General features: G+C 42.6%; 1 protein-coding gene across 1 annotated transcript in view; it reads left to right on the top strand.

Moving 5' to 3' along the window:
- Positions 1 to 7,171: 7,171 nt before the first annotated feature.
- Positions 7,172 to 23,703, top strand: part of drosha (drosha ribonuclease III) — an 80,672-nt gene continuing 64,140 nt past the window's right edge. Inside the window, 15 exon segments of the mRNA XM_051066715.1 lie at positions 7,172 to 7,300; positions 8,350 to 8,515; positions 8,517 to 9,206; positions 9,289 to 9,357; positions 9,932 to 10,226; positions 11,141 to 11,282; positions 12,600 to 12,760; positions 14,223 to 14,303; positions 15,156 to 15,242; positions 15,340 to 15,426; positions 17,121 to 17,192; positions 17,519 to 17,600; positions 18,180 to 18,254; positions 19,399 to 19,568; positions 21,528 to 21,652. Coding sequence (XP_050922672.1) covers positions 8,352 to 8,515; positions 8,517 to 9,206; positions 9,289 to 9,357; positions 9,932 to 10,226; positions 11,141 to 11,282; positions 12,600 to 12,760; positions 14,223 to 14,303; positions 15,156 to 15,242; positions 15,340 to 15,426; positions 17,121 to 17,192; positions 17,519 to 17,600; positions 18,180 to 18,254; positions 19,399 to 19,568; positions 21,528 to 21,652 — 2,300 coding nt within the window. The 5' untranslated portion in view covers positions 7,172 to 7,300; positions 8,350 to 8,351.

Genomic DNA, 23,703 nt, shown 5'->3' with positions numbered 1-23,703 from the left:
GGTCTTTTTCTATAAAAGGGTTTAGAGGCATCTAACGGTGAGGTTGCAGATTGTAAACAACCGAATACCCGTCCCTTTCCAAGCCTGTAGGAGAAGCTAAGGTGGTAAAAACACAGGGACCTCAAAATGGTTTCAAAATAATTTTTTACTTGTTGCTCCTGTGCGAATGGATTCACCTTTTTTGCAGTAGATTATCATCATGTTCCTGCTGAACATGATGATAATCTACTACTACTTTGGATTCATCATTTCAGTCACTGATGAACACAAACAACCAGAGAGAGAGAGAGAAAAATTCACTTAAAAAATTCACATCTCAGAATGTCTCAAATGTTGTCCATACAATACAGAATTTAAGTGTTTTGAGACTGAAACATTTTGACCTTGCAAAAATAATTGATGAAAGTTGATTTAAAAATACCAGCATACCAAATAAAATGATTTAGATAAAGCAAGCTGGCAGTGTAAAGAGTTGCAGTTCATATTCAGCAAGTGGAGGCAGCATTTTACCTGCTATACTACATTTACATCCACGTTAGTGATGAATACTGATGAATTACAGCTATTGTGCCCCTTCCACACACTGTTAAGGTCAGGATTTACATATAGAGGATAAATGTATGTATAAAGGGACGGGTTGTGTAATTTCTAGGAGACAGAAAGGTTTTTTCATTTAAAAAATCATCCTTAGTTCCCCAATAACACGACTTAATCTCTCACATGTTCTCTGTTAAACAAAACAAGTAACATTATCGGGAAAAACTCCTTAATGAAACGCTCTAATCTCAGTCTACACTGTATGGTGATTGCATTTAACTGAATGCTTTTTGGGCAACTAAGGTAATCATATTAAATAACATCATCAGCGAGTGCCTCAGCACTTAAGCTGAGTACATCAAGTCAACTCCCTGACCCTCATTTTTCTATGAAATTCATCTCCTCCTCTCAGCACTCCGATGAAAAGCATCATCTTTTGCCAGATGAAGAATGTGTTCCAGCCTCTGCATGTTGCCTTTGTAATTACAGGCTTCCATGTGCGTGCAGGCACCGCGCTGCACAGCGAATGAGATGATAAAGGTCGACTAATAAGGAGCATGCTCCTCAAGAAAATGACATTATCATCTACATCCATCAAGGAAGCGACTCGTTCTGGTTTCAATCATCAGAATCAGAATGATTACTTTTCTATGTTGAGCAGAACAACCATGTTGCCTCAGTGAAAAACAGCAGCTAATTTTATCTTCTGCAGAATCTAAACTGCAGTCTTTGACTGTATCCAGTTGTGGAAATAGGAAGACAGCTCTTATTAACTTAACGACTCCCTGTGATGTGAAATGCACCGTGTTGGTCTATATGAAACAGCAAAACATGTTACATAAGCCATCAGAAACTCCCGCAGGTTGTACTTGGGCTAAGTGAACACTCGTAGCTAACTGGCTAATTGATGCTAAAAGACTTAATGAACAGACAGAGAATACAGAAAAAGGAGAAGGGTTGGGAGGAAAATAACAGACAGATGAGTTTTTAGGAAGTTCTGAGATCATTCAAACTTAAACTTAACTCATAAATTGCATACTTTGCCAACACGGTATGATTTTAGCATGAAATGATGGATAACCAAGTTAAATTATACATCTACAAAGCCAAAGAGGCACAGATATTTTTCTCAGGGCCAAAACACAAGTGGATATCAGACTGTGGAGATGGTCAGGTGCTGAAAAAGATGTCTGTAGAGCAGGTAAATACTGTTAAGATAGGGTTTGAAAAGTTATCTTACAGCAACACAATGCAACTCATTCAGCTCAGTCATTTTGATGGTACACTGACTTGGAACAGGAAGAACGGTGCCTCTTTCATTCCCACCCAGCGCCCTGAACGCCTGCTCTTGCTCCATGTAACTTGGGTTGAGCAGGGAGTGCGTGACGCCTTACAGCACTCCGTCACACAGAGGAAAGTAGCTCAGTAACTTTCCCCTTAAGTGAATTGTGTTTTTATTGCCTTAGCAATCGTTGGGCTTTGTTTTCTGTGCATGAGCTGTTAGCTACCAGAACCTGTACCTGCTCAGACTCGGAGCCCAACAGAATTTAATGCACCAGAGTCCTGCAGTTTCCACTTGTGACTGCAGCTGCTGCTCAAGTTGAAATCTTTTAATCCTTTCTCACTTTCATTTGTCACTTATTATCTTGTTTTTAAAGTATGGACGAAGTAAAGTGAACTTTTTTCGAAACTTATGTGTAGAAGTACTTAGTTGAATTGATTTGTGGAGGTGAAAAGAGAAAACCTCCAGAGTGGTTTTGTACCCTGCTCAGACTTTCAATAACCCTAAAGACACCCTCACTGTGAGCTTCATAGCCTGCTACAAAGAGCTGTTATTGTCCAGAGCAGATGATGTGGAACAGTATGACTGTGCAGCAGGGTTACCACTTTGATTTAACAATTACATTTTTATTAATGGTACAATTTAGAAATTATCAGTCAGATATAAAAGAGTTTCACAGGACAAAGAAGAAATTGAGCTGTCAGTTTTTACATTTCAAAATCGGATCATACACTATTTATTAGATCTTACCCTGTGACATAGAACAAAATATGAAAACGTCTAAGCTTCTGACAGCCATCACACGCTGAGAGGAGCTGCCTTTGTTTTTTCATCAACAGTCCAAAAACTGAAAAAAGCTTTAGCCCAGTTTGTGTATTTACCCCACCAGCCCAGCACACTTTGGCAGACCAGCAATCATTGTCAGAGGCTCCATTTCCACCCCCCATGCACTTTTCTAAATTTTGAGCCGGGATAATTCATCGCTTTCCGCTGCGCTGCTCGAGCCTCTTCCACCCTCACTTTCATTTGTTACCCTGCAGGTTTCAGAGTAATGGAGAAAGACACTGACAGCTCCAGAGAAACTCTTGCTCTTGTTTGGCCAAAACCAAGAAATAAATATCATCTACCCTTTGCTGCAGAACTCCATACGTTGGAGCGTGTGCACCATTAATGAAGCTGAATCAGCAGGTGCAGTAATGCAGAACTTCAATTTTGCTTTGAGTAAACTGCTAATTTTCAAGCCAGTTCCTGAGTCTGTACTGTGGTGTCCTAATTATCTGCAGATTTGGCGGCAAAAATATTTGGGCAAATGAAAATTATGAACTGGATCATTTGTTAAGAATTAATTATTTTCTACTTGATACACCACAACCAATAGAAAAAAAAAGTTTTACTCCAGTTAAATTAACTTATCGTATGTTTTTCTCAGCCCTTTATCAAATCATGTTCAAGGAGCAGTTGGACATTTATTCAAGAGTTAGATGAGAAAAGCCACTCTCATATCTCTGGAACCAGGAGGTGATTAGCGTAGCTTTGCTTAAAGATCAGAAACAGGGAGAAACAGGTGTCCAAAGGAAACTAAATCCATGTAAACATCCAAGATGTGAGATGTGAATTAGTGAACTGTAGAGGCGCCAGAAGTAGGATTTTATAACCTTTGGAACTAGATTTGTTTTCGGTCTTAAAGCTAAGCTAAGCTAACTAGCTTTTGCCGTAGTTTTATACAGTGTTTACTGTACAAGCGTGAGAGTGCAAGAAAACAAATAAATTTCCAGGCATATTACCTATGCATATATAACAGGCTTTCTGGATCATTTTGCAAAAAGCCTCTGTGTGAGAACAGCAGGAAGCTACATTGCCCAGAAAACACATTAAACTGGTTTTCCACATCTGAATCTTTTTTTTCTTGTTTGTTTCCGTGCAGCGCGTGAAGGCAGATGTGCATTAACACTGAGGGAACACGGACATCAAAGCTCACACAAATTATAACAAACATCATGTAGGTTGAAAAACATCATTACACAAGGAACACTCAGTGTGAGGACCGGAGCCACGCTTTATGTGTGTTTCTCACAGAGAGGATCCGGCCGTGTCCTTATTAGCTTCAGTGATGAAAGTTACAGCAAAACAGATGACTAAACACTTAGGAAAAGCACTTTCACTTTGCAACCCTGAATAAAGAAAAGAAGCCACGGGAAGAAATTCAATCAGCCAGTTCAGCAGGCATCAAGAACTTTTTTTCAAATGTCACATTATCATCAGTGTCAGCTGAGGTACTGCTACCACCACTGCAATCGAATCAAACACAGGAAAACATCAAAAGAGCTGATTACTTGGCTGTATGTCCTTATACACTGTGCTCTAGATGACTTGTGGCTCAAGTGTCTCATCTGCTCAGCATTCATCCTGACTTTTTTCAGGCTTGTTATATTTAAAAAAAGTGTCTAACAGATAATAACCTCTTGTATATGTATTTTGCATTTGAATAACACTTTATGGAGATGATACTACATGTGCTTCCCTCTGCTTCTGCAAATAGAAAACTTTAAATAATAATATAAGAGTAATTCACATAAAACTGCAGCAATTTAAAACTAAATTAAAAATCCACTTATGATGTGACATTATTCGGTTAATGAGTTGTTTTTAATCAGATCTTAACATTTAAACCCATCAATTAAATCTTCCTCATATCACCGGTGAATATCACCTCACAGCTCATCTGTCTGTTACAGGGTGCATGTAAATATTCGCTGGCTCAACCGTCCCACGGGTGCATTACTCTCCACTTTTCCACTGTGTCATTCAGACAGCAAATAGCACCATTTTCTCTTTGGCCTTTTCACCAAAATAAATCATAATGAGGGAAAGTAATGTGCATTTCCACTGCTCGCTTGGTGTGACATGTTTGCCGGCTCGAGAGGAAAATGCAGTCCGCCCTTTTTGTTCTCGCTCGCCTCACCTCCCTCTGCAGAGGTGTTGTTTCAACGCCCTGGGCTCAGTGCAAGGTCAACACGCCCTGTTTATTGTATGGATTCTGCTTTGCCCTTCATGGATGGTGGTGAATGCATGTGGCATTTAGTGAATGTAACTTTTCAACCCCTGGAAATCAAATCAAATAATGTTTGATAATCACACAATTAATGTGTGAATTATTGAACACACAAAGGAGATTTATCTGCTGAGGAGGGAGAGCACAATCTAACAGAGCAGAGGGTTTTAATGTGACATCTAATCAGCCAATCCCTGTCTTTATATGACACCACTTTTATGTAATTTCACTCATTAATCTTTGAAAACATATCAGGTGCAGTGCAGGTGATGACTGCTCCTGCAAGTGAAAATCACCTTTTTTTCTTTTTTTTTTTGAGGAAGAGAGGGTGTGACTGGCACAAAGGCAGAGAATATTAATGCTGCTTGAGGCGACTTGAAGTGAATTGTAATGCAGCTCTGCTGACCATCAGACATGGCAGAGAAATAAATCCTGCTTTTCTTATCTCTGGCGAGCATGTGAATGGCAGCTATGGCACTACAGTAGAAAACACACACACACACTCACCAAGCTAAAGACAAATGACTTCAGCGTCTTTGTGGCTCCAAAGACTGAACAGAATAAAGATTGCTCATCTCAGTTCATATGGGACAGCTGGATGGCTGGGGGGGTCCATGTGTTTTTTAATGGTGTTTTTATTGTTATTTCTAAGGCACAATACTTTGCTAAATGAATTATTAAAATATTTTTGACGTGAAATATGTGGACATATTCCAAAAAAATGAGCTTAAAATGCCTGTACACATATAAAAATGTAACCAAAGTGTGTCCTAATAATTGCTCATATCATAAGCTTTTCAACATTAGATATACGTGTATCAATCAAATAATACTCCAGTCTTTGGTTAATAACCTCGCTCTTCTGGTTTCAGGTTTCCAGATGATCTTGGGACCTGGCTTGAGGGGATTTGCTGCCATTCAGCCACAACAGCACTGGTAAGGTCCAAGGCTGGAAGATTTACTGATACTTTACTGAAACTGGTTCATTGTTTTAAGTGTAACCTTTCTATGTTTTAACTGAAAACAGCTCCAGCTTCACAACTAGAGAAAAAGCAGACAAGAGGTCAAAAGAAAAATGGCCTCACAGCGTCGCTAGTCCTCCTAACAAGTGCACATGGTAAATGTTTTTACACCTGATCTTTCGAGTCAGGCGATGAGTGGTCGGAGCAGAGTGCAGTAGTTTCCTTCCAGCAAACTGTGTGGGCTTGTGCACTTTAACTTTGCTCCTCCACAGTGATTCAACCAGGGAGAATATGTGGCGCACAACATCACAGCAGAGGGTGCGGCATTGCTGCCACACACTGAGGTTAACAAGTGGGCTGTGAGGATGTATTCAGACCAACATCTCCCCAGATAGGCTCAGATCAATGCGGAGCAGAGGTCTAATCAGCCCCCACCCCCACCGCCTCCACTCAGAATAATGTAGGAGTTGCATGGATTGAAGCCAAAATGTTCCCCAGGTTCTTTAAGAATGCAGTAACAGAGATTAGCCTTAAGAAATACATGTACTGTGTTAGATGTGTGGTCCTGATGGTGCTTCATTCATTCTGGAAATGATAGTGTTGAGTTGCCATGGTAATGATGTACATACTCATTGTGATGCATTTTCAAAAGAACCTCTGCCACCCTCTAGTGGACATATTGCGTAAGTACACAGTAACTGTGTTTTTATTTTCTTTTTTAATTAACCACAAAAAAAAAAAGTTTGAAAATTCATACACCTGCCAGACTAAAGAAAGAAAAATAATGACAATACAAGCCAGTACACTTGAGTCAAATCCAGATATGTATCTAGGATATTATCCATTAATCCTACCAAATAAAACAATCGTATAAGTTTAAAGAATGCAGAGTCTCTGTTGTTTATCTGTGCTTTGCAGTCTTTACAGCACAAATGGAATATTTTCCTTGTAGACAGACTTTTATGTCTCTCTATTATTATTTACTGTATTTTAATGAAATACTGTGTATTGTTCTGCTTAATCTGTGTGCTTCAAATGTGTTAAATTAATGAATGCAGCATTTATCAGTGTATTAAAAGGTATAAAAATAAACAAGTCTATCAGAATAAGCAAAAATGTTAATTTAAGGGCTTTTAGCGTTAAATAAATGAAGTGATGAAAGTGCGCAAAGATAAACACACCGCTGCCTTTATCATAATTCTAAAAACAAACATGCAGTGACCATATTTAGTGATGAAATCGACAATTTTTATATATATACTTTATATTTGAGTAACAAGCGGTGAGAAAGTGGTTTGTTTATGTGCTGCAGTGAGGAACAACTCGACGAGAAACACGGCAGAACCGCAGACTCGCCCTTTCATTGGCCAACGGCCGAATTGCCGAATGTGATTGGTCGATCCTCGTCCCCCTCCGTCACCGTTCCGACTAGAAACATGACCAGTCGGAAAACGTGACGCCCACCAGGTAACTCATTGTACCACCAGACATCATACAGTTTAAGAAGTTTAAGGAAATGTAGACCGCTTTAATCGTAGGTTTGTGAACCAGCAGTGAAAACGGAATGATACGCGTCTGTTGCTAGCGCTTCTTGTTTTTTTTAAAGGGTAATTTCCTCCGCGCGCATCCCGGCATAATGTGCTAGCTAGCTTGCTAACATGGTACCGGGTAGCAAGTGGAGCTTTAACGTAGCCGCTAATATTAATTCATAATCATAAAATCATATTTTATTATTAATACCGCGGACTGACTGTTTTCTAACCGTTAACTTTAACTTGGTTGCTTTCAGTTACTCCCCTGCCTTTGTGCATGCTTTGGTGAATTACATCTGCTAAAGCCAGCTAGCTAGCTAACGAAGCAGTGCAGGTAACCAATTGAATGATGTTCAGCTTGTATGTTGCATGTGGTAAACGTGAACACGGAGCTTCAGCGCTACTTTCAGCTCTAATTACATGACACTGTGATATTAAACAGCTCAGCGCCGTTGTTTTTGGCTGTTTTGATAAAGATGGTTACGTTTATATCTTTAGACATGAGCACCTGTTATTAAACTACAAAAACATAACTAGATGAGTCAGTCCCACACAGTAACCATCACACTGACACATAAGCGAACTAACTAGATCCATTGCAAATATTATTTATGAATAAATAAAGCTTTGCTGTTCCTGAGAGGAACAAGTGTCTCTTCTTTGATTTGCTGTTAATAAATAAATAGTGTTGTGTTTCCCCTGAAATGAACCTAAACCTAATTAAACTGGTCATTTCTGCTACTCTAACCATAACTAAATGAAAATCAAAATGAAGCCTCTGTTGAACTATTTGAACTGGAAAATTAAGAGGGGAAGCCACCAATATTCAGAGCCGGTGTTGTGGCTTTATCGGAATGATGATAGATAGAAATACAAGTAAAGGAAATGACACTATCATTTAGACACGTTTACTTCCAGTTGTGTTTCGTGCGGGGATATGAAGTGAGTGTCAGTTTTAACTTGATTTTTTTGTCACGTCCACAGTCATGTCTTTCCATCAAGATCGTGGGGGTCCCAGGGGAGGAATGCCCCCAGGCCAGCACGGCTCCCCTCAAAGCTACCGGCCCACCAACCTGAGGCCGCCCCCGCCCCAGCCTCCTGTACCCCCGTACCACTACGATCCACAGACTCCCCCCAGTTCAGGCTACCATCGGAAACAGCAGCTACATGCCTCCGCACTCTGACTTCATGCAGTACCCTCCTCCAGCACCGTCCCAGACTCCCAGTTCTCTTAACCAGTGTCCTGTCCGCCCACCGTTTCCCAAGCCCCCAGTCCGGCAGGGCTTCCTAGAGCCTCCACCGAACTTTCCACCTCCTCCATTGCCCAGCTCCACAGGGGGTCCAACACCTGGGTCCCAGGTGTCTGCTCAGAATGCTTACCACCCTTACATGATGCCACCTGTGCCCCCACCACCATTACCGCACCCTCCCATGCCTCACCCCATGGCTTCTCAGTCCATGAGCTACCACCCTCCTTACTCCATGAACTACCCCCATCCTCCCCACCCTCCTTTCCCTCCTCCCACCTTCAGCCCTGGCTACACACAGAGCCCCAGCTCTTTCAAACCAGACCACAGCTTCAGGCATGGGGGGCAGTATAAGTACGAAAAACCCATGGACAACAGGAGATCTCCAGAAAGAGGATATCGCCACGATGACCACAGGCAGAAGGGCTACGGCTACGGTAGCCATGGCGATAGGCACAAAATGGAATTTCCTGGAGAGAGGAAAGATCGTGGGAGGAGTCCAGACAGACGCGCCAGGCCAGAGGGAGGAAGATACAGGCCTGAGTACGACAGAGGCCGAACCCCTCCCAGACACAGAAGCAGAGATCGCAGCAGGTACAAACAGACAGCACTCTCCTGAATGAGATCAATGTGCAGTGATTTTTTTTCTCACTACTTTGTGTACGTTTGTTCACAGGGAGAGGCATCGTCACAGAGAAAGCCGAAGATCCCAGTCACCTGACAGGCACAGAAAGAGGCCTCGGAGGTAGGAACGTTGTCCCTTATTTGTCTTATTAAAGCTGCTGTTAAATACCAATCCTCATTCAACCTCTAGAAACATTTACAGATAAATATGTTTTTGTTTTTGTCACTTTTTTTTTTAGCTGTGTACGGAACTGAACTGTTACTGAATACTCTACTTGCTCCTGTGTCATGACGAGTTGTTGTTGCATTGATTATTGTGATTCTTATGTGGTGAGGTGAAGAAAATTAGAGCACAGGCACATTTCCATTAAATTTGCATACTAGGAACAGGAAAACAAAATCCTTAGCATCCAAAGTAAGACTCATCCTGGCCCATGATTCTCAAAGTCCACACCCCGGATGTAGTACAGGCATTTTGTCTCCAAACTCAGAGCCACCATTGGACATTATACATCTATCTTTGCTGGTTTTGTAGCTTCCCCAATGATTAGTACATTATTTTTACATGTAAAATGTGCAGAGTTCCTTTCTGATTATTGTGTTGCTTTCAAGAAAATCTCAGTCTTCATGTAGCAGATGGAGCTGACTCAGGTGTCAACATGTGACCTTAACTTGCCCATTTTTGTCCATTGTAGTCGGTCCACAAGCAGAGACAGGAAGCGCGGCCGCTGGGAGGAGGAGAGGGAGAGGAGGTCAGAGGGCTCCTCGGGGCCGAGCAGAGAGCGCAGCTACTCCTCCGTCAGGAGCAGAGACTCTGAGGAGGTCTTCAGCGACAGAGACCGAGAGCGAGAGAGGGAACGGGACAGAGAACGAGAGAAGGAGAAAGAGAAGGGGGACGATGAGAAAGAGGAGGAGGAGCTGCTGAAACCGGCTTGGATCCGCTGCACCCATGCTGAGAACTACTACTCCAACGACCCCATGGACCAAGTGGTACTGTGGCACTTTGGTCTTAATTGTATTTGTTCTATATTCAGTTGCTAATTGTTTGTTGTTCTATCTAATTTTTATTATACACTGAGTGCTCTTTTGCAAGTTTCAGAGTCTACAGCCCTAACAGTGTTATTGTCTGCAGTTTGTTATAGGTAGTTTAGACAAGTGAGTGGCTTGTTTTGGTTGATTGGATGTAACAGATTGCTCATTAACAACGAGGACAGACTTGTTCGATATGGTTTTATCTGAATGACGACCAAAGGAAACTTTTCTAATCTTGTGCCTGCTATTTTATTAAATGTGCCTTTGATGGTGTTGTTAAGGAGCTGGATTAGTTTCGCTCAAAACACTAAATGTTTTCAGCCTAATAGGCTTTGAAATGCTTCTCTCAAATCTCAAATGCTTCTCTGATGTCTTTGAATCGTTTGGATAGTGCAGTCTCCTTTTTCCATTCTAAAACTCTGACCTTTACCAATAGTCTCTGAATGCTTGCTCCATGCTGTCCTCAGCTACTTTCTTCTTACAAATTACACATTCTGGCAAAGGCCTGACCTGTCCTTCAGTCCTTCAGTAAAACTAAAGTGAAGGTAAATGTCGAGGTGGAGCCTAACTTTATTTCTTTGCTCGTCCATGAGCAGATTTACTACAGTTACGTCTCTCTCTTTTCTGCTGTCACAGCGAGGATGCTACCTGTGGGAGTTAGTTACTGTAGCTGGGTGCTGAATCACACTGACGGTCTGTGGCTCTGATCTATTGCTCTCTGTCCAGTAAAGGCCCATACATTTAAAAAACTACAACACCAGCTGGACTACCGTACCGGCCAGGCCTTTCTCAGTCTACAACCGTTCTATTTAACATTTCACACAACTTCTGTCACAGATTTCATGTATTTTATTTGCTTTGGTTTAATCCAGGGAGACTCTACGGTCGTGGGGACCAGTAAACTGCGGGACCTGTACGAGCGCTTTGAGGAAGAGTTGGGGCGGAGACAGGAGCGAGCCAAGGATGCTCGACCGAAATGGGAGCCACCCAAGACCAAACTGGATGAGGATCCAGGTGGGTGGTGCTGTGAAACTTCACTCAGCTGTCAGTGTATAAGGAAAACGTAGCCAAAACTAATGTCTGTGTTTTGTTCAATTCAAATCAGACAGGGCCTGGCTAAATAACATAATAATAAATGCAGTACAGTTTGATAGCACCACAAACTACATCCTCCAAAATGATAATCCAGTTAAATCAACACCTCTTTACCACAGTTTCACTAGGATTTATCACAGGACTGTTACTGTGATAGTCACTGTCCTGTTACAGTTAAGAAAAGGAAGATTTTTCATATTTCAAATGAACTGTTACATAGTTTTTTTGACTTTTTAAAGCAGATAAATGAAGTTAAAGGCCCTGAGTGTGATGTAAAGTAACCCAGGGTGTAATTTCTGCTTTAATCTCGCAGCCTTGAACCTCACTTGTTTTTTTTCCCCCTCCAGCAGCCAGCGATTGATTTCTTAATTGAAACTTGTACCTGCTCACACTCACTGTCTTGTTACTTTTGTAAGCGCGTTAAATTGTTTGGATAAGTGCGGCAGCTAAATAACAATCAACCAGTTGATACATCTGTCGACAACCTTTTGTTGTTCATGCGCATAAAAACTTGCTGTCTTCTCAGCAGTGCATTAGACTGAGGCAGAGATTAAGTTCAGTGTTTATGATGTTATCTGCAGGACTGTCAGCTTGATTGTCTCTTTCAGCACTGCAATAGTATCAGTCTCGCTCAGGGAGATCTAATTTGCTAAATATGTTGCTCCGGGCACTGACTTCACAGTCAAAGTACTCAACTTATAAATGCTGATAAGAATTGAAGACTTTGCTCAGCTAAAAGCTGCAAACTATTCGGCTGAATGGTAATTATAATCCTCATTTTTGGTGGGAGGTTTCTTCTTGGTAAAGGGGAGTGACAAGTGTGAGAGAAATAAAGAAAACATGAGATGTTAGTATTGGCAACTGACCTCTTTTAAGTCTGCAGATGGTCGGAAAAGTAGAAACTAAGTATTTAAACTATGAATCTTAACATAGTGATTGGTAAATCATGTTCAAATCTATTTGTTTCCCAAAGAAACATTAAGCAATGAAGGTTTGCTGTATCATCAGTACTGAGTGGATAATTGATTCCTCTGGCAAAGACAGAGTGAGCACAATTTGAAAGCATTTTGACAGATTGCTTTACAGAGACTTTATGGTGTATAATACTTTGTGAGGGCACAGCTGAGCAAGGGGAGCTTAACCACTCGACCAGCTCCGGCTCAGCGAATTATGTTTCAGTTGTCAGCCCTATAACGTCCTGATGATTAAAGACCTTTTTGGACTTTGGGTTCCCAGACGACAGCAGCAGTGACTCAGACTGTGAGTCAGATGGTGAAGGAAGCACCTGCTCCAGCAGCTCTGACTCAGAGGTTTTTGATGTCATCGCCGAGATCAAGAGAAAGAAAGCTCACCCCGACCGCCTGCACGAGGAGCTGTGGTACAACGACCCAGGACAGGTCGGTCTGTCTTAACAAAGGGATGTTAGATTCTCTAACTGTAAACAGGTCTGATGAAGTCTTAAAACTCAGAAAACAGCCCCTGCATGAGGCACACCACAGCTACTGGGCCTCATTTTGTGCCAGGATATTTAAGCAGTGCTAGTCCAACGCACTTCCCCGATGAATAACACAAGTAAATAATATAATCCACTTCATTTAAATTAAACCTGCAACCCTTGAATTTAAACACAGTTCTAATTTCACAGCTTTATCTGAAATAGTGCTGATAAGGTTTTTCTCCTAAGGCAACAGCAGAAACTTTAATCCAACTATCACTGAAGCAGAGTGAGTGTGTAGTGCAATGCAGAACATGCAGTCGCATATATGAGCTATTTTATATAAATGAGTTTTTAGTTAACGAGTATAAGCTGCTGTAACTCTATTAACCCTAACTAAGGAAAAATGATATCTGTAGTTAGCTACAAGCCTAAAACAAAGAAATAAAGAGCTGAAACAGAAAACATAATACATTATCTGCAGTAATGCTAGATGTAAAAATGGTCATTGGTCAATATCAGTTTGTTTTGTGTTGGTATTTGTGAGGTAGGCTGAGGTAATTTAGAGTAATTACAGTCTGCAATGCATATGGCTTTAATTCCTGTTAATGCTAGCGTTAACGGCTAATTGCTGTTGGCAGAAAAATCATTATCAGGAAAGTACAGGGAAGAAACACAGGGAAAATAATCTAAATAAAGCAGCGGTTAATCACATACTTCATTTTTTAAAGTCTGAGTGAATTGTGTAGAAGTCAGAGATGGAAGAATCTAAACTTCAACACCTAAAGCAACATGGACCAGTACACGTGTCCCTCTTTCAAGTGGGAAAAAAACACTGGTCCAGAGGTAATGGCCTCAGTATAGTGAGAGAATGCATTGGGATATTGGTGTATAATGTAGATAAACATCAAGATATAATACTTCATCAAATATTTAATGCATTTCCAGCAATATTTTATTGAGAGCAGCAAGTTCAAGTCTCTGGGAGCATTTGAAAACATTCCCATAAATATTGCTTCAGTAGACGAGGCAGTTCTAAGTCTGATATCTAAATATGCAATTTGCAAAACGTTCACAGTGTTGAAGAGTTTGTTTCTCCTTAAAATGAGTTTAATTTCCAGCCCCTGAAATGTTTGAAATATGCATAAGTATCACTGTCAATAAATTTTAAATGTAGTTCAGATGTAGGCCGGCACTTTTTGATTTTGTGTGACGTGTCTTGTTGAAGAGTTAAGACTTTTTTTTAAAGAGTTTTCCTGTCGCTATCACACAGGAAAAACTCAGAACTCCAGTGAAGAAATAAAGGTCAGGACTGTGCAGTTTAGAAGAATAAAATGTTCAGCAGCCCCCCCACCTCCACCTCTTGCCTTATACATGGCAAGTGGAGCAGTTGTGTCTGATTTACGTATTTTCTTTCTGTCCAGATGAATGATGGTCCCTTGTGTAAGTGCAGTGCCAAGGCCAGACGTACAGGGATCCGCCACAGCATCTACCCAGGGGAGGAGGTATGACACGCTGTGAATAAATCACCCTTTCATAACCTTGAAGCTGTGCCACACAGGGGCAAGGACATTATTCTAGTCAGCCTAAATGTATTCTCTATACAGAGGCCGTTTCTATTGTATTAAAGGGACAAGAAGTAAGATTTTATCATCCCTAAGAACAAAATGATGATATTACATCTGTGAGAATTTGGCAGGCGAATCGCTCTATACCAGTGATTCATTGATTATTTTGGCATCTGCTGAAATCTCTGGTTGTCATGACTCATGTTCTTGTCTTATTGTGTTTTGGAACAAAAACACCCACGTAGATGCCTTCAGCTGACCAGTCTAACACATTACAGCAACAAAAGACAACAAAGAACAACAAATCTCAAAGCTGTTTTATCACCTTTGTATTAACCACAGGTGTGAGATGTTTACTTGTGGCTAGTTTAGGAGGACGTTTTTCACTGCCAGTAGAGACCGATGACCTTAATGAAGCACTTAATAAGAGTTTAAATCTATGGCAAAGGCAAATGCTGGTAAATCTTGGTTGTAGTGCTGTAGATTTCTACTCACCAGCAATTTTTACAAGCACCTGAAGTCATGTTACGTCTTAAAAATCAGTTTAGGGTTGGACAATGAACAGGGCTTGCTCCCTTGTTAGTCAGATAGTTGACTAATTGTTCGCTACAGTCGTGGTTGGCCTGGAAATTACTAGTCAGTTAGTTAGTTTTTTTATGGGTTTATAATGTAAATAGCAGTATGGTTGTACTCATCTTGATGCCAGTGAACCTTATGTTCACAACTGGTTCCAGTTTGCTGTAAGAACATACATGATGTGCTATATTTACTTAGCTGTGTCTCTTTCAGTCTGTGAAACAGTGTCGTCTGATGAACAACAACGCAGGAAAACTGTTTCACTACAGGATCACTGTGTCTCCTCCTACTAACTTCCTGGTATGAATTTGTCTCTTTTTGTCAAGACCCTAAAATGAGAGAATCCCTGTTTATATTCCAATATTCATCCAGCTGTGGTTTCTGTTTGTCGTTTCAGACCGACAGGCCGACGGTGATCGAGTACGATGACCACGAGTACCTGTTTGAAGGCTTCTCTCTTTTCTCCCACACACCTCTCACGAACGTAAGCCTGCTTTGAACTGTTAGACGATAAGCCATGAATTTCACACCACAGTAGTTTCAGATTTTCTGACAGTAGGTGGGTGTAACTCCACAGTCGTTTCTTTCCCAGTTGTGCTTGTTTTTCATATTTGATGTCATTGTTATTTATTCAAAGTTCCTTTCACATTGTGTTTTCGGAGGCTGAGTGTGACTCGTGTTAAACCTCACATAGATAAAATTAAAAGGTTAAGGGAGTCATTTCACACCCAAATACATGCGTGCATGTATTATATACAATTTCACCTAAGACCTGAAGACCAAAACCTCATGTAGGAGGAACAGTAAGGAGAAATCTCAACAAATTATTGAAATACATTTGTTATATTCATATGTATATGTTACCATAAGAATATTTCTGTAATATTTTAATCAGATATAAGCCAGAGTCCTGCTATTCCACCCACGTCTACTGTAAATTCTATTCTCTCTGATGTCTGAGCCTGCCTACAGGAAACTCTCTCAGGTCCGTGATTGGTTTTTATTACCTCTCTCCACACACAGGCCAAGCAGCTCTGCACTGGCCACATATGATACCACTCCTCCTCCTCCTACATGTATGTTAGGGCGACACATAATTTAGATCAGCGTCTTGAGTGAAAAATCCCCTCCTCCTTTAACTCCGCTCTCCTCAAAAAATAACTTCAAATCGGCTTTTGGCTTCGGGTCGGCTTCTTTGTTGCCTGGACAAAGTGCCTCTCTCTCGCTGTGCTGACCTTGTCGCGGAGCCCTCTCCCTCACTTTTGAAGGCCCATCAGTGACTGTCAAACATTAGAGAGGTCGTGACTTAAAAGCACCCTTTCTTTCTGTAGCCATTTTAGCTGTGCGCTTGACTTTTTTTCCCCTTTTTTTTTCCTCCAAGGAGGAAGTTTAAAGGCAATGAGAAATCGACAGGAGACAGCTGAACCCTGTATCTTGAAGATTTTGCTCAAAGTGTGAATATTTCTGTGTCCGGATGTGCTTGTGTGTGTCAGCGTCTAGGCATGTGCGTGTGTTTTTCCTGAATGTTTGAATAATAAACTACTTGGTCAATATCCGTCTAGCTTGAAAAGAGCCCTGAGGATTAGGCATGATTCGAACTGGATAATTTAAGCAGGCCTTGTTAAAAGCTGGGGTAAATGCTTCGTGGCAGTGTGGGGATTAGGAACTCCGGAGCGTGGTGATATTAGCCCCCCGCTAGTTAGCCGCCGGGATGGGCAAGAATGAATGTGACTCCCAGGTTAATCTCTTAAAATGGACCCCTGCGCTCTGACAACAAAGACCGTGTAACTAGGGAGATTAAACACAGAAGAGCAGGCTTATCTGTTTAGCGAGATTTGAGTTACTTAATTTTCAAGAGTCAGGTGCGGGCCTGTGTGTGTGTGGAGGCATGTGATTTGTGGGACTGAGTGTCTGTGCATGTTTTGGGTTTTTAATTGACCAAAAGGTTGTGCGTGTTTATACATGCTTCAGTGAGTTAAAGAGGGATTTCTTGGGCGTTGAACGTACTTTTTCTTTACATGCGTACGGGCCATGAGCGCCATTTTGCGGGTGAGCTCGGCAGCAGAGACTGAGGTTTTAATGAGTTTCCTTGAAAAGCTGTAACCTCTGCCTAACGCCATGGTAATGAGTCGGCCCGTCCTTTCTTCTCCCCGTCCTCTGTTCCTTTCATCATCACAGATTCCATTGTGCCGTGTGATCCGCTTCAACATAGATTACACCATTCACTTCATAGAGGAGATGACACCGGAGGTCAGTAAAACCCCACTTTATCTCGCAGCTCTTTCTCTCCCCTTTCTCACCCCTTTTGTTTTTATCTCAAACGGCTGAGTCTGAGCACAGCTGAGCCACACGTAACCCTCACACCTCGGTGCCTGGGTGAGCGAAGGTGCTAATCCTTTTAGAAGAGGCAGAGGAGATTCCTTTTAACCTGCAGTAGTTGATTACATCGATAAGGTGGCTTATGTGATAAAGTTAGAGAACTGGATTTACTTATCAGTCATATCTACATTAAGGCACTTTTCCTTTTTTTATCTGCTTGTACAGTATCAACTACTGTCTCTCTCTCCTGTGTCCAGAACTACTGTGTCCGAGGCCTGGAGCTGTTCGCGTCCTACTTGTTCCAGGACATTCTTGAGCTTTATGACTGGAACCTGACAGGTAGGACTCCCAAAAGAACGGCCAGTGATTTTACAAGAAGCGCTTACACTGAGAAATAGGTCCCCGGTCGACTGTCAGATCCCCTTTTCGCTCTGATTTTATGGGAAAATATTTAGCGAATCCTGACCCATGGACATTATGTTGATAAACATATATTTCTTCAACTGCTGTGTCATTTAATTGCGAAGTAAAAGTCAGTGAATCCTTGGGATTTACCTGATTTTCTGCATTCATTGGTTCATAAATGTGATCTGATCTTCATCTCAGTCACAAGTCCAGACAAACACAACCTGTTTAAGCTAATGAGACAATAACACTTTATATTTAATGACTTCATTGAACACAACCAGTGAACATTCACAGTGCAAGTGGGAACAAAGTGAATTTTCTTATTTTTAACAATTAAACGAAACAATGAACATTTTTTTTTTAACATAAATGTGAGTTATTCCAAATTTCCAGCTAAACCTTTACACTTGTAATCTTTAACTTGTGTGAAAAGGGCGTTAGATTTTATTGTGAAAGGCTGTTCTCTGCCCAGATGAACAAAAACAAAAAAAAGTCTGCTCCTTCATCCAGGTCCTGAGTTTGACAACGAGGCCTCTGGATGCCAGCGGTTCCATTTCATGCCCCGTTTTGTCCGATTCCTACCCGGTAAGACTCTTAAACAACCTGCACAGAGCCTCAACTGCTGTGCTCTCTGTCTCCCTCTGGTGGTGAGTGGTAGCACAGTTCTCCCACGAAAGCATCCTTCAGAAAAGAAAAAGGATGCAGGTGTCCAGTAATGTTTACTCCAACCAATTCTACATCTAATGTTAATGTTAGTATGTGGTATGTTCTGGAGGTTCTCTTACAAAGCCTGAGAAGCTGTGCAGCTGCATGATATTCATCTTTGATACACATGATGGTGCTGGTGCACTATGATATTGCCACAGAGTTTGTTATGACAGCCGTGCCACCAACCTTCTTTCCATCAAAAAACAATTTCTCTCCTAGCTCTCCCAATTCAGTTCGCTACAAACACTTATCTGCCTCTTTTACAAAAGCACCAAAAAAAACCAACTGTCCAAGCCGATGTTTCTGATGTGATCTGTAAAGAGAAAGAGAAACAGAGGAGACAGGGAGTTACAGTGAGAGAATGATGATGGTGTGTTTGAAAGTTACAGTGAAAGTGTGTGCGCATTTGTTACTGTCTTAATGCATTTCCAGGACTGAGAGGACTGTGGGTTTTTGTGTGTCCGTTCATGTGCGCACTCATAAATGGAGGTCAATCAATTTTGCATGAGTGTCTATTAAACTGACTCTGTTTGACCCGGTGGATCGCCTGCATGTGCTCGGCTTTATCTCTCCGCACGTGCATTCATATGCGACTGTCAGCTCCATCCTGATTTTGCAACACAGATCTGAATGTTATTCCATGTGGGTGCCATTATGTGCCTCCACGTATTGTACGCCATGCGACCTTTCATCAGCGCCTGTGTTCACCTGTGCGTTTCCTTGAACAATGCAATTGTAATGCGCAGGGACATTTTCACAGTATGTAATATTGGCTCAAAAGCTCAGAGTTGGCAGAGGTGAGGCAGGGTGAGATACTTTTATGAAAACAAAGACTTTCTCCAACATGAATGCTGATACGGGGCCAAGGATTTTGAACACTGAAAGAATGTGTTGTATGGAAGCTCAGTGAAACATTTTCCTGTGTGGAAAAAGTCCTCAAACTGCAGCTTTTTTCAATTAACTGTGTTATCATCTGGTTATTTTTTGACGGTATTTATATTTCTAACTGTTTTTTACTTAGATGGCGGGAAGGAGGTGCTGTCCATGCATCAGGTGCTGCTCTACCTGCTGCGCAGCAGCAAGCCGCTGGTCCCCGAGGAGGAGATTGCAGACATGCTGCAGTGGGAGGAGCTGGAGTGGCAGAAATACGCGGAGGAGTGCAAGGGCATGATCGTCACCAACCCGGGCATGGTGAGGCCTCAGCTTCTCTGTTACGACAGGAGGTGGCCTTGTCTGCCGCTTCAAGGGCATTTGTCGCCCCCAACCCCGACACCGCAGGAATAAGGCTGTTCCTGTTAGCCTGTGACATGAGCAACCTCACCTATTATCCCCAAGGGCATTTGCTGTCGTCAACACTATGCGGGCCGAAGCATTTATGTCACGGTGAAGTTGGCTCACCTTCTTGTCTGGCCCATATTTTAAAGGATGTACAGTAATTGTGTTTGGGGAAAGGTGAAAATGTCACTGCTAGCTAAAAGGTTGCATATGAACAGTGAATATGATTGTGTAACCTTTGGCGTGGGTGAGTTATTGAGTCAACTGCTCTTCCTGGCAGGACCTGAATTGTTGCTGTCTGGTTTTCCACATAGGTGGGTGTATAATAGTCCTCCATCCCTAGACTCAAGTTAAAGATTGGTCTGCCAGTCAAACAGAGTCTATTAAAAAGGTCATATATACAGCCTTACTCTGTTTCTTACTTTGAAAATGGAGCTATCTGTGGCAGTGGTCAGCTATGCTCGTCTTCATTATCACTCGGGATTTCTTATAGTAAAAGTTTAGAAACAAATAGAATAGTTGTAAACAAATATTGTAAAAAAAAAAACCATCACAAGGAGGCCTGTCCCCAGAAAGACCACGAGTCGACTCTCAGTCCACAGAGTAACAGTGTGGCAGGCTGTAAACTTCACAAGCCAAGTCCTGTCTCAAAAAGACGGCTGGTGGAACCAGAGGGCAGCGCAGTGCCGGACAGAGTGAGACAGGCCAGCACAACTTTTTTTCTTTCTTGCCGCTGCAATACCCTCAGCTCCCGTGTCTGGCTGACAGTGCTGTCAGCAGCCCGGCAGGAGAGACACTGTGGTGTGGTTAGATTTTCTAACTGAGCTATGACCAAAATGCCAACTTTTACTTTCTCTGACCTGATGTTTTCACATCCCAGATGATAAACAAAGACGTTAAAACGTGAGGGTACGGTGTGAGCTGAACTGACGCTACATGTGCAAAGGTGTGCATCAATCATCAAAGTAGTTTTTGATTCATTTTCTGTTGATTGAATAAGTATATTTGCACTGAAAACATACAATAGTTGGTGCTCACCAATCACTTAAATGTCCTTTCAGAGCGAGGCAGCCCAGCTCAGTTCATACCTGCTCTCATTTTGTGGAGCCTTCACCTGCTGTGTGATGTCAAGGTCACAGAGTATTCCAAATCAAAGTGTCCGATGCCAATCAAACATGGCACGCTCAAGTGATTATTTCACACAGTGGCACGGCCTCCAAACGAGGGCACGGGTGTCATCGACCTTCAATCAGCCATGGCGCATTAAAACATGTAAAGAACCAGTAGACGCTAAATGGCCTGGTAATTTAAAATGAGCATTTACTATGTATTTGTGTCGGGACTGTAAACAGGGCAATCATCAAGCCCTTCCATCAAGCCAATCAAACCTGATTATGTCGCTTTAAAGGCAGAATCAAAGTTGGTGACCCCCTTGCTCGCAAATCAAAGTTTGCATGCAAGGCTGTGACGAGCGAGCGCGGCTAATGTCAAGGTGAGCTCGAGCCTTGAGCCATCTGCCGTGCAGCTCATCACGCCTCGCGCTACAGCCCCTTCCTCTGATCTCACAAAATGCCTGACAGGCTAGCTGTGATTTGGGAGTCAGCTGAGGACATGTTGCTTGTCAATCTCCTCCCTGATAAGAGCGTCTGAAGTTAGCTCGCCACCCCTGACATCGCTTTATCACTGTTGTGCGCTTGCTACAAGCTGAATCTGGGCCTCATCTCATTATACCCCTGTGACAGACGACCCTGCTGGCGTGGATTATTTGTTATTTCACCTATTGGTAGCAGATGATGGAAAGATGGCTGCCTCGTAGCTATGTGAATGTGGTTATTTCTGTAACATGAGTCACTGTACTGACTTCCTTTTCCTCAGAAACCCAGCTCAGTGCGGATCGACCAACTGGACCGGGAGCAGTTCAACCCGGATGTCATCACCTTCCCCATCATCGTTCATTTCGGGATCCGTCCCGCTCAGCTCAGCTACGCCGGAGACCCTCAGTAAGCACAGATGTACACACACACACACACACACACACACACACACACACACACACACACACACACATAAATGTCGACCAGCCATCCGAGCACAGATGTCTCTCCTTATAGCTGCCACCCGCTGCGTCCCTCCTCCCTCGATCCCTCCTCTCCTTATTCACCACCGCTCTCCCAGGACACTGTGACGACAGAATCCTTCATGTCACGCGTAGACGAGGATGAGAATAGCGTATGTCGAAGAGGAGGGGAGATAGACAGATAGATGGAAAGGGGAATAGAAGGATGTGAAAACGAGTGGCATGACATTTTCACATGCGTCGTCACGGGTCCCAGGTTTCCACTGGGTGCCTCCGCCGTGGGAGCTGCTGTGGTTTATGTCTCGTGAATAGTAATACCACACACACATGCCACAGGGCTGCAGTAGGGAATACTGTACTGTGCTGCTGCATAATTAACAAAAGCAGTGTATTAGATCATCTGAGCTGCGGTCTCTGAGGTGTTCAGAGAGATGCGACAACACCACGCCGAGCACCAATCAAAAGTCAGCGCACAACTTCATCTCGGCGCACTCATTCTAAATTTAAACCTGTGGATTTCTTTTTAACTCAGGTATCTGGTCTCAATCACAACAGTCAGGGGGAGGTACAGGGGGAAAATGGTGGTGATGAAGATGCAAACAAGAGGATGATCATTAGGAAATCCATTTAGGCAGAACTAGTTTGCTTCCTCCCTCTGACTAATGTCGCCTCTCCCCTGCTGCTACATTTTAGCTGTCTGTCCGCCGAGCTCTTTCATCCCTGTGCACCCTGCTGCCATGTCAAACTTCTCAAAGCAGCAGACAACGACAAATTTATGGATGGACTGGGAGATCATTAGCTGATGCAGACACGAGTAGTAAGAGACCAGTGGAGAGGATTTCCTACCACCGCTAATGATGCGTGTAGCGAGGGCAGGAGTCGGTGTTGATTGCGGCGGCAATGCCACAGAGAGGGAGCCTTGGACACAGCAGCAGCATATATTAACTCAGGAGACTGAAGAAGCCGTGTTGTCTTCCTCCTTTCTCGCTGCCCACTGGACGCATTTGTGTTCGGTGCCGCCACTCGAGCTCTCTCCAACGCCATCGTGACCGCTGAGGCAAGAATGATGATATGTCAGAGGTCAGGGAATGTAAAGAAAAGGGAGCAGGACGGAGGGATGGAACGTGACAGAAAACGACATCAAAAGAGGAATGAAACATGAGAGAAACATAATAAAGGGATGAAGGGAGGACATGAAAGGCATGCATGATGTGTGAAAACAAAATGCAAAGGAGACAGAGGAGGTTGAGACCAGGATATAGAACCCCTTTTCAGACATACATGTGAGCGTGCTGTCACATGTCGGCCTCAATGAATAAGCCACAGATTCTCTTTTCTTTCAGAGCTGATTACAGTCTAACCAGGGTGGGATCTAGTAACATTCCTGCAACGCCTCCAACCTGGCTCAAGTTTGAATTGAACGCTGTCACATTTACGCCTCAGACTGTATGGATTCAGAGCAGCAAAGACTCTCTTTTCTCTTGAAGTTGAGCAGCTAATTTACATACTCAGCTCTGATTGGGCCACTTTTCTGACATTGCCACTCTGCTGGCTGCACAGTGAAGTCGTTCGTTTCCTGAGCACTGTGCCTCCATGCGTCGTATTTCTTATCTGAGGCCTGGTAGCTTGTTAGAGGTATATTTTAAAGAATTTATCCTCTGTTTTCCCTGATGATTTTTGACGTTTTTCACATACTTGAGATGATTAGAAAGCTAAACTACATCATTTATCATTAGGAAAGCAAAATGAGCGTGATTGGCTCTCCCACGTTCTGAGATTCCACACTTCCCCCTGCCGGGCGTCTTTTTGAGTTTGCTTTTCGAGGTTGAGTTTTCAGTGAGTGGCACTTCATCACATCTCTGTATGAGCCCGTATGTATGAGTTAGGTTGTAATGTCGAGGCTACAGTGGCACAAAGGTACATCATCTCTGAGAGGTATTAAGTGTAAGGTTTGTTCCGTCTTCTAACAAGATA

The sequence above is a fragment of the Lates calcarifer genome, linkage group LG24, assembly GCF_001640805.2.
Source record: "Lates calcarifer isolate ASB-BC8 linkage group LG24, TLL_Latcal_v3, whole genome shotgun sequence".
NCBI lineage: Eukaryota > Metazoa > Chordata > Actinopteri > Centropomidae > Lates > Lates calcarifer.
This window is presented reverse-complemented; position numbering and strand designations above follow the sequence as displayed.